General features: G+C 45.8%; 1 protein-coding gene across 1 annotated transcript in view; it reads left to right on the forward strand.

Moving 5' to 3' along the window:
* LOC104514805 (B-cell lymphoma/leukemia 11B-like) overlaps positions 1 to 11,759 on the forward strand; it is a gene marked incomplete at its 3' end in the record, with an annotated part of 32,374 nt that overhangs the window by 276 nt on the left and 20,339 nt on the right. Inside the window, exon 2 of the mRNA XM_010158576.1 lies at positions 4,232 to 4,600. Coding sequence (XP_010156878.1) covers positions 4,232 to 4,600 — 369 coding nt within the window. The remainder of the gene's footprint in view (positions 1 to 4,231; positions 4,601 to 11,759) is intronic.

Below are 11,759 nucleotides of genomic sequence, written 5' to 3' on the forward strand. Positions count from 1 at the left end.
GGGGAAGTTTCACATGCAACACTTTGGCCCAGCACCAAACCGGTCCCTCTTCCCCCTTTCTCTGCCTCCTTTTGATACTACGGGAAAAATAAGGAAGAGAATAGGTCAGCAACTTTTAGGTCCTTTCTTACCTTGGTTCTGCAGTGCAATAAAATTCAAGAAAATTAATGATTTCTGCCTGGACCCAGCTTTACCCAAACCCTGTGAACAAGCACCCACGGTCCTGTTCTTTGAGGCCTTGAGGAAATGATTTTTAGTAACACAGCCTTTTTCACTGTTAATGGGCACGATTTTGAGACATCTGACAGGCAGAAAGTAGTTAGCATGTGCCTTCGCTTTAATACTGGGCATGAGAGTATTGTTTGCATGGGGCACATATGCTCTAATGATGTCACCACGCCGAAGTAGGAGCGCTGGTGGTTTTGTCAGAGTGCTTTCATGGAATTAAGGAGTTTGTCCACTGTATTTTGGTGTGGTAGGCAGCTAGAGAGCTTGGAGTTGCTGCTTAGAGTTCAGCCAGCAAGTGTGATGCTTTTTGAAGTAAAGCAAATGATTCAGATTGTCCAGTTGCATTAATTTAGTGAAGCCGTTGGATAACAACCGTGTCACGTCCCCACAGATTGCTACGCTGCCTCGGCAGGCAATGCCAAGGCAATCCTCTTCGGAGGAATCTCTGGGCGCAGGGAAAATGCCAGGCACACCTTAACACACCTGGAAGAAGCAGGGCACGAGTCCTGGTTGGAAATAGTCCATTTGCATTTTTTTTCCTTTTCCCACGTAAGGGAGATGAGATGTTTTCCATTTTCCTTTTTTGTGTGGCTTGATTTCTCCTTCTTAAAAAATAAAATAAACTAATTTTAAATAAATACTCGTGCGGAAACACCCTCCTTCCCCCGAACCCAACTACCAACAAATAGCAATAAAACCGCAGAGTTAAATTCAAATAATGTGAAGCGACTCATTTGAAACCCACAGACACAAGTGGAGTCAGAACTTTAGATTGAGACTGGCCTAAATTGCCCCATTGGTATTAAAGGACTCCTTAAACAGCCTAAGATCTTGGCTCTTGTATTAACCAGGCATGACCCGATGTGTTATGGCCTGGACTCGCAGGCTTTTTTCTCTTCTCCTTTGTGGGTTTTAAATCTCTCCTGTAATGTAACTTGAATGTAGGTTTTTAATGGCTTAATTGAGTTGTCAATAGGAAGCCTTTTCTTTTTTTTTTTAAATTCTGAGTAAAAAAAAAATAAATGCAAATTGACATGGATAAAATGCATTTGAAGATCTATTTAGTATTTTGTTTTTCGTTCTTTTATGTCTGCTTTCCACATCCCGAGTAAGGGGATGTAATATAGCTTCTGCATTGTTGCATGTACTGCTGGTCTCATGCTTGATGATTTATTAAGCTCAAATCAGAAATAGAGTTGAGTAAAAAAATTCTTTGATAGTTTGAAACCCAATTACTACTGATCACGAGGGCTCGGAGCACCAAGAAAACGAAAAGCTGATTTTCGGTAATGTGACGTCTGCCAAAATGTGAAGGAATACCAGATGTTATTTTTAAAAAGTGCCATTGTAGAGTCCTTGGAAAGAGAGAGTGAGCGAGTGTAAGTGAATAGGCATATGTGGATTTAACTAATATTCAAATGAAGTGTAGAACCAAAAAGAAAGAATTCACAGCACTTTAGCTGTTTTAACCTCCTTCGTGCTTCCACAGATGCCTGGTCAGGACCCTTATCAAATGCAGCAGTTTTGCTACATTTTCTGAAGAGCACAATTTAAATCACAGGCCAAAAAAAAACCCCAACAAAATCCTCACATCAAAACCATAATAAAGTTGAGATCTCTGCTATTCTTTTTATTTGTCATATATATAAAAATGGACAAATTCAACCTTTGTAATTTGAGGGACAGACTTCAGTCTGAAGGCTTTACAGGAATGTTAGGTGAAACTAGTAAGAAGCATTTCCCTCTCTGCCACCTTTTTTCCTTACGACCCTTGGTTCAGTTCCCGTTTTCATGTTGCCTTTTCCAGCTCTTTGTCCCATCTCCCGCGTGTGTATGTGTGCCTGTGCATGGCCCTCTGTGTGTGGGATTTTTTTTTTTTTTTTTAATATTTTGACACTCTGCTCCCCCTTAATAGGAATTCTTCCTAGACATAGCGTGCGCATTTCTAAAGGACCCTTTTCACAGTCCTTTTCTTTTGGCTCTAAAATGATGTATATGTAATTGGTAATTAAAGGTGCAAGCTCTCTTCAATATAAACAATATTGCTCAATGTTAGATCATTAAAGGGAACCGCAGCACTAAATAATTACCTTTTGCATCGTGACACACTGTTTGCAGGCATCCGCTCCCTTCCCAGCAGTCCCTGCTCAGCGCAGGGTTACCGTTCCATTTTCACTAAGGCAAGGAGGCATCTTTTTGTGATATTAATTGGTGAATTATTGTGTAGTATTGTCTTCAAACTCCTTTTAAACTTAGATTAAGGGGAAAAAGGTAATTAATGCTTTTCAGAGAGGGTATAGTGCTGTGTATTTGGTAAGCTTGGTGTGCGTTAGGAAACCAAAGCCTTCCCGTGCCCATCATCTGCTCCAGCAGGATGGTCTGGGCTCGGGCCTTTCTCTGGAGTCCCCGTCCTTTTCCTGCTGCTGCTGGTGCTGCTGCTGCTCTCCGCTTTGCTGTTTGTGAGCTCTCGTGCAACTTGTAATACAGCTGGTAGATACACCAATCAATTATTTATTCTGCAAGACAAAAATGAGGGCGATTCTTTTCTAAACTGCTCAGCCATTTTTGGTTCCAGGCAGTACATCTCACCTTCTACCTCTTGTCCCTTTTCTATGTGATTTTTTTTTTTTTTTTTTTGCACTTTGGTGAAAAGTGGGACAAAACTCCTTTTGTTTTCGGCCAGGAGGCGAATCTAGATCTGGATTATGACATTTGTTTATCTCAGTCTTACTTCTTTGAGATTATTTGTGTGACTTGCTTTCCCCAGGAAATCCATAAGCAAGCCACTCGGGCTAATAGAGAACATTCTTCCTCCTATTCCTTTAATCCTGATTCGAACAGAGGTCTCACTCGCTGATTACATACTGTTAGTTTCCCTGTTTTGTTCAGCCCAAATTCTATAGTCCTTGCAGAGGCAAAACAGCCTTAGGCAAAAGTCAGTGGAAATTTTGCCCAAGTAGAGACCGAGGTTTGTATGATTTGGCAGTTACATGGCAGAACAAGGGAAAATAAACCAAAAAACACGTTTTGCCCCAGAAATAGATTGTGATCCATAATTATTGTATAATGTAAGAATTATCTTCAAAATACCCCTTAAAAATGCACTGTGTTTTATTAATTGTGAAATGAGAAGTTACTTATTTCTTAGAAACTGATTCAGGTCACTCAGAAATGCTTTCCCAGTCTTTGGGGGTAACGAAATCCATGAGGTCCGTCTGCAAGATTTAAACAAAAAACTTTTATTAACCTATATAGCAACGGCAGGGATATTTAACATCGGGAAAATGAGTGGAAGATTTCAGGCTCAGCCAATATTCCAGTATGTTAAATAAGTGCCTCATTCTCTTTCCCACTGTACACACTCTTGAAACCCCTTAACTTTTCCTGAGACCATATCCTGCACTCTTGAACAGTTTGCTGTAATGCATGCTAATGGGTGGTCATTTAACCTCACCGGTGTCTTTGTAATGGGACAAGGTGGTACAATTTTATATGCCACATGGAGCCTGATCCTGCTTGTTAGGAGCACGCAAGCACTTTTTTTCCTGTCTCTCTGAAATAAGAGAGGTTTGGGTGCATAAGCTTTGCTGGATGGGGCTTTGGCCAGATGGCTGGGAGATGCGGTGGGAATCAGAAGGTGGGATAAAAAGAAAGGAACTATTTCAGAAAGTGACTTGGGGCTGGAACGTTTGCAAAATGGCTCTTTGCTGATATCCTTGCAGTGCTGGCAGCAGTGGGAAGGAGCTGTCAGGAAAGCTCTGCCAGGTCAGCCTTTCCATTTTGTTTCAGGCAGGCTTGGTTGCAAAATATATTGAAATCATTCTGGGAGAGCGGAAAAGCTGAAAAATAAAAGAAAGATCTAATCAGGCTTGGCTTCTTTGCGGGGGTGAGGGGAGGCTGGGCCTCTCGTGATGTATCCTTCAGAGTCTGTGAACATTCAAAGCAATCTCTTTCTCTTCTCCCCTCGTCCCTTTCCTCCCTCTTTCTCCTTGTCCATGTAAAGCAGAGGCTGACCATGTGGAACCGGCACTCGCCGACGAGGATGAGAGCCTGGCAATAGCAGAGCCGGGCAGCATCAGCATCGCCGCAGGCGGGACAGACCCCGACTTGTTAACCTGTGGACAGTGTCAGATGAACTTCCCGCTGGGAGACATCTTGGTTTTTATAGAGCACAAGAGAAAACAGTGCAATGGCACTGTTGGTGCCTGCTATGAAAAGAGCATGGATAAGAGCAGCCCTCCCCCCTCCTCACGCGCCGAGCTCAGGAAAGTGTCAGAGCCAGTGGAAATCGGGATCCAAGTCACACCCGATGAAGAAGACCGTCTTCTCACGCCTACAAAAGGAATTTGCCCCAAGCAGGAGAACATTGCAGGTACAGCATGTTTTACACTCAATGAACTGCCTGGGTAATCTTTTAACGAGAGCCCTCTAGAAAGTGCCATGAAAGAGAGGCTTCAGTAGGAGGCCTTTGTAGGAGCCATCGGTCTGGAGGATCCTCACAGCTACGCAGGGCTCAGCAGGGCTATCCACACCATGTTTAATTCAGCGTAGCTATCCGCGCAGGACCAGCTCCTGGAGAGAGGGGACTCTCCATCCCCAGGGAGAGCCCAGTGGCAGCCAGTACACATAGGAAAAAGCAGAGGGTTGTGGCCAGAAACGACTTCAGAAGTGTCTTTAAGCAGGTAGCAGTGGTGAGGTGCTCAGTTCAGACACCCTTTGTAACATGCAGACCCACAGGGAAGGAACCAAATCCCAACCCCACTGAAGACAGTGGAAAAATCCTCTTCCCACTGGTTGCAGTGGGAAGAGGATTTGGTTGCGAGGGCTAAAGCAGGGGTTCATTAAGTCCTTGCTTATTCCTTCTGCTGGGGTAGAGGTCAGCTTCCTGGGCTGTGTTGCTGCCTGTGCTGCCTGTCCTGGGTCTCTGCAGATGGCTGGAATGGAGTGGGTGACACCCCCGTTCACATGCACGCCCCGAACGGGGCTTTGGGAAGAGGAGACAAGAGCACAGGGTGGCCCGGGTGAGCCAATTGCAGGCATTTCTTTTTCTAAAACTCTGGGACGTGGCAGAGTTAACGTGCTCAGTGGACCCCCCCGGCTCAGAGGTGGGCAGGCAGGCGATGGCATCCATCCGGGTGAGCTGCTGTGCAGCGGTTTCTGCTGAGCGCCCGGCGAGGGGCCGCTTTGGTCATGCAGGGCGTTTCTCCCTCTGCAGCGGTGGGTTCTTCTGCAGCAGTGAAAGGAAGAAGGCTCTGCTCCCTGCTACTGAGTGGGGTTACACAGCAGGATCTTCCCTCAGATGGGCCTTTTTTGTTCAAATCAGCTGTAACCCATACAGAAGACCAGTGGCAATTTCTCCTTGCTGCCACTATCCTGATTTTCTCTAGGAATTGTCCTATGGGATTAGCTCTGACAGTCCAGGATCCTGCTTGTAGTAGAGATGTTCCCATGAGGGGATCCCCACAACACTTGTGAGAGGGTCCTATATTTACAGCTGAAGCTTAAGAGATTCCCGCTTTTAGCACTGGAGGTTTCCGAGTCAGTCCCCAGTGTTTTTGACAGGCTTAGCCAGCACATAAATAAGGATGTGGGCTTGGAACTGCTGCAGTCTTCGGATCTCCGGATGATCTGCCTGTTAGGAGAGGACATATGCCACCCACTGACCACCTTGTAGTCTTCAAGGAATCCTTTTTGAGTGCAGTTGCCATCTTGGCATGGGGCATCTGGTAGCTTTGGGGGCATAAGCAGTGGCAGCCTGTGCTGTAGTGTTGTAAGCAACCCCACTGTAAGACCTAACTGCATCCTTTCCTCATCCTTTAGCAGCTTTCCCCACCTTTTTGCTGTTGCTAGTGCAGAGATGACTACCTCATGGTGTAGCAGCTTCGAGGGCTAGGTTTCCTTCCCATTTGGTGGGAGCAGGAGACAGATGTTTAGGACCTTCTCCCCAGTCTGCTGAAGGCACCTGAGCGCTGAGCTCTCTCAATAGCTGTCGATGTCTCTGTGGATGGAGCTCAGCCCCTTGCAGAGGGTGCCCAGTGCTTAGAGAGGTTGGTCCAGGAGACCTATGCTGTAGCTGCAGTCCAGATCTCATCTCTTACTAATCAGTGCCCAAGTTCAGTCTGTAGTGAAGCACCTCAATGGCTATACCCAATGCAGAGGGTGCCGTCCCATCCCAGCTACTGGGGGTCAGCATCCATATAGCTAACGCTTTTGCCATGCAGAAAATCTGCTGGAGGGGGGGAGTGAAGGGGATGTTCACATGTGGAAAAGGCATAAAAAAAAAAAAATTAAAAGCCAATCTGGAGCACCTAATCTCTTTCAGACTAAACTGAATATCAAATGAAAATATGTAGGAAAGATTTTGAATTGAGAAAAATAAAAGGGTTTATCATTTGATTGGCATTTTCTCAGCAGTGCACGGAGATAGGGACATCCACTAAATAGTGCAGTAATAATGCTTTCTCAATTAGGAGCCCAGCTCTGAGATAAAAAGGTGCAGTGTCCTTCCATATTTTTTTAATAGCAGCGGATAGTTTTCAATAGTAGGATAAAAGCCTCACATTACAGCCATGGAGGGTAGCCATGAAAAACCCACAGAAGTCATTCACTGGAAAGGCTTTAGTGGGATATACCAAACCCCTTATTTATATTTCAATAGAAAGGCTTTCTGCATTAGCCAAGAAAATCAGAATCTGCATTTAACATTAAAGGTATTTCCCAGTGAGCGGCTGTAGAGCATTGTTGTTAGATTTGTTAAAAAAAGAGACTAAATACGATTTCATAAAAGGGAAACTTAATCTCTAAGGCAGCTTTCTCCCACCCCGCCACCCCCTCCCTGTATTTTTTTATTTTTTTGGAAAAAATGCAACAGCCTACAGTATTTTTACTTTATATGTGACGAAAGATATTCTTAGCCTTTCTGTACTGCGACAGGAAGAATGAATTTCTTTATTCCACCAAGAAATATGTAAAATAATCCCTTAGAAGTATGGGGAGATATGTTTGTTCAAAGCATTTAAAATGTTATTTTAATCAAAGGCACAAAACACTCTACATGCTGTGTCAGCTAAAGGAGACCATTACATTTTAACAGCAAATCATGCTCTTTTTCCCCCTTCTAGCCAGCGCCTCCCCCCCCTTTGAAACTAACTTTTTTTTTTTATTAAATAAAAAGGCGAAAAAGATTAAAGAATAAAAAAACTTCAGTGGCTCAAATGTATAAAGTAATTTAATATGGTGGAAGCATTAATTATTTTAGCTTAATTGAATTCTGAGGACTGCAGTAGTTGCATTTTTGTAGACAAGCTCTGTTTATTATTTCTTTGTGTAGATTAACAGTAAAGGAAACATAGATAACTTTCAGTTATTTATTGTAAAATAAATGTGTCAATTCATGTGTAAAGCAAGCTGTTCAAAGATAATTGAGTCTTTATATTTGAAGAGGGAAACCAGAAATCACCCACTCGCCACTCCGGCTCCCTGAAATATGCTGCCACCGCTGCTGCCCTCAAATAGGTTTTAGCTTGTCTCCTTGATCTTGTATATTTTTGTAGACCTTCGTATTTGGTTGAAATGATTTGTGTGGCCTTCTGTGGTATGACTGAATCACCAAACCTTACAGCTTCCCCTGGCTGAGTGTAGTGAGGGTACGTCAAGTGCCAAGCTTGGCTCTGCCATGGCACCTCTCTTCCCTCTGGGTGAGGATATTGGGATGCGGCACCACACCGAGTATTCACCTCGACACAGGGTGCTCAGGAGTCCTGAGGTCTTTCTGCCTCTCTTTCTTTTTGCCTTTCTGTCTTTATTTCTTGGCAACTCTGCTTGCTGTGGTCACTGAAGGTCTCGGCCACACCACAGACCTTGTGTTGCTTCGAGGGAGGCAGGTAGAGCTCAGGAGTCTGCAAGACTTTGCATGCATGCGTCACAAATCTCCAACTGACATTTCTAGATATCAATAGAGACAAAGGTAACTTCATCTCCACAATCAGCTTTTAAGGACCTTCTAATAATGAAGTCTGTCATCTTTTCCTGACTTGTAACTTGCAAATCCATGCTTTCCGAGGTGCTTTCATTTAGTTACCACTGTCCGTAGCTGGCACTGGGAGGACGTGACTTGCTTAGGAGCAGTCTGTCCTGTACATTTTTTTTTCCCCCCCCCAAACTGGCTGACCTGTTTGAAAATCAGTTCTACCTCTCATACAGAGGGCGTGATAGTATCAAACAGATGTACCAGATCATTGCACAACAAAATGCAGCCAGGCCAATGAATTGGCTAGGAGTTATCAGTCACTGCTTCTTTCACTTCACTGCTGGCAGGTATTTTGGAAAAAAATAGGCCACCGTTGTATTTTATATCTCTTTTTATCTTTCACATTTATGAAATCACAGGCACAACCAGGTGACCTGTCCTGGCGGAAGAAGGCCCTGGGGAGGTGGCTCCTGCTGTCCTTTGAATTGATGGCATCTCCTGTCCTCTTCATGGACCCTGCTGGGCTTGCAGGCCACCAGTCTGTTTTTTAGCAGGGTTCTTTAAATAATCCAGATTAAAGAAAAAGTTCTGTTCAGCTTGTTTTCAATGCTGGATAGTTTCAGAGAAGCCCGGCAGAGAGGAGGGAGCTTTGGTGGGGCAGGCATCACAGGGACCAGACCTGCTTCAGTTTCACTGGCTGGTCTGCATGCTCCAGGCAGCGTACCCTCGTGGACAGATAACCACACCAGCAGCAGAGGTTCCTTAAGACAGTGTAGTTAATTTCTGCAAAGACGGTGCTAGGAAAGGGGAGGGAGTTGATTGGAATTCCTCATTCATCCCGTCCCAGCTGCCAGTGTTGGGCTCCATACATTATGTACTTGAACTAGATGTGCATCGTGAAAAAAGGCTCCCTGTCAGAGTCAGGATTTAACTGTAACCCCTGCTCCATGAATGTTCATTTCAGGCTTTTGAATGGTAAAACTGCCAGTGAGAGAAACTAAATAACTCGCATGTGCTGGAAGCCAGAGATAAACACCGCCGCAGGTTGCCATGAAATAAGCTATTTGATATATTTAGAATTGTTATTTTTCTCCAAATTAAGATTAGTTAAATCCATATGTGTTGTGTGAGTGATTGTTAACTCAATGGCATGGATTATCCTTTTTTCAAATCATGACAGCTAATTATTATTGCTGTCTACCCTGAGACATTCACTTACAATGTACCATTATGGACCCGTGCACCCATATTAACTCAGACAGCCATCGTGATGCCTTCACACGTGAAGGGACGAAAATGCGAGCTGAAACAACCCAAGGACAGTGACAGTGATGTCAGGCAGGTTGCAAAGGGATGTCCTGCACAGTGCCGAGCCAGCACAGGGCACGGGGGCCATCCCTTTCCCAAGGCCATCGTGGCACTGGGTCCTGCTGCCAGCACTCACCCAGGGTCTTGCGGGAGCGACTTGTGAAAGCCAGGCCAGGAAAAACACTATGTGAGGGAGAAGAGGGTTCCAGAAGTGTGTGGTAACAGTGCCTGAGAAATTCGGGTTGTAGCTGCAATCCCTTTCATGAGGCTTTTCCAGGCTTGTTTCTTCCCTTGAGTGTGCCAGGCTTTCCCTGAGCGTGGAGGAGTTACCTGGCCGCCTCCTCCTCCTCCTCTGCTGCTTCACCAGGTATTTAGCAATGTGTTTTGCTAATTGGTGTTGCTGAGTAGTGTGGGGGGGATGACACATGGAATGTGTCAGCTGCAGCTCCCCTGAGAGCGGGCTTAACGAGCAAACCTCCTGCCCCCGGGGACCTCGGCATTGGGCCTGACTTGGGTCGTGGGGAGAAAAACAAGCTGTGTGATCACACCCAGAGCTCTGCTTGCATCTGGGTCAGGGTGGAGGGCACGTTGGGGGAGATTGGTTCTCCTATGAGGACAGGGCCCCCCCAGCCCACAGGAAGGGCCTGTGGTGGCAGCTGCCCTTCCTTGGCTCGCTGTGGTTTCAGTCATGAGGAGGGGCTGCCAAAACGTTGGCAGCCTGAAGTTGTAAGGCTGCTGGTGAGGCCAGGTGGAGGCTCTCCAGGTGATACGACTCCCCTTCCACTTTAGAGGATCCTTAGGGAGCTGGTGTGGAGGGTAGACCACCATTCAGCATGTCCCCCGCTGGCAGTGCGGGATGGCAGGGCCATGGCTGCTGGGCACTGCACAGCGTCTCCCACCAAGGCGGTGGTAAGCAACCTGCTAATCCCTGCAGGAGGTAAAGGGGAGAAACCTGCCGATTATGAAACCCTTTCTTCTTCCCCTTGCTTGAACTCCACCGCACCCATGTGGCGTGGCTCCAAGGCCCTCTGCTCAGCCCTGACCTGGGGGCCACCGGCTGGCCCTCTCCTCGCTGCCATCTCAGCTTACTCCAGCCACGTCCTGCCTGGGGTCTGGCCCCACCAGGCACCGAGGCTTTCTTGGCATTCCCAAGAGTCAAGTGTCAAATTAATTGAACTGAGATTTAAAAGCAGACCTCGATTCTCCCTGGCGGTTTTAGCTTTTTGCTTTGTTCCTTTCACCATCCTGTTTTTCAAAGTTATTTTCTACGCCCTGTGTGCAGTTAGCTGGACTCCCATGGGGCTACCACGGCAGGTGCCAGTGCTGGAGGAGTGGCGGGGGGTCCAGCTTACCCCACTCCGCCCCAGTTTCACCTGGGGTAACTCCCCTGAAACCGGTGGTGCCATGCCAGATCGATCGGTTGGCTCAAGCAGGGACCTGCCCCCGAATGCACAGGTTGCCGACCTGCGAAACGGGAGCTCACTGCTGTTATTTTCTCTCTCTAATCTCTCTTAGTTACAGTCATCTTCAGTTTTATGTGTGACAAGGCTAGGTAAAACCTTTTCGACAGAAGTGCCATTTTGCAGGCTGAGGAGAAGGGATTTAAGAAGGTCATTCAGTACACATGGCCAGAGCCTTCTAGCTCTGGGGTGGATATGTATTGGGAGTCACTCTTTAAGAGCAAAACTTGCTTGTTTGCACCAGCTTGGCAGTGACGTAAACCTATTTTAATTCTGTGGAAGGACTCTGGACTTTTTCAGAGGTAGAGCCCAGTCAAAATGTCACTCAACAAAGTGGCTTTTTTGCCTTTATTTGGGCCCTCTTGTGAAATTACTTGGGCCGTGTGTGGGAGACCAGAAACCATGTGTGTATCTGATTATTAGCATGGAAAGATAATTAGATTTGTTAGGCAACACTAATGGTAAATGATGAAAAGACACTGGTCAGCCCATCATTACTCTTTTTTTCTTGACAACTGTTAGGAGCAAAGTAAAAGTAGTGTTCAGCCATCCTTATAGGTTGCTGTGGCATTTGTGTGGATGTAAGCAATAGCAAATAGGCTCGGTGGAGTGTTGACTGCAAGGAAGGAGTTTGTATGTGTTGGTAAGAGAATTTCAGACTGGGATGCAGCAGAAGGAACGCTGGTTGTGTGGACATACTATAAAGTAGAAAAGCTCCCATACAGACAGAAAAAGTTGTTGTTCCTCTCCTATGGTGAATAAATACATAAAGGCAGAGAAATTGTTCCTTTGCT

The sequence above is a fragment of the Eurypyga helias genome, unplaced genomic scaffold (genome assembly GCF_000690775.1).
Source record: "Eurypyga helias isolate BGI_N326 unplaced genomic scaffold, ASM69077v1 scaffold38449, whole genome shotgun sequence".
NCBI lineage: Eukaryota > Metazoa > Chordata > Aves > Eurypygiformes > Eurypygidae > Eurypyga > Eurypyga helias.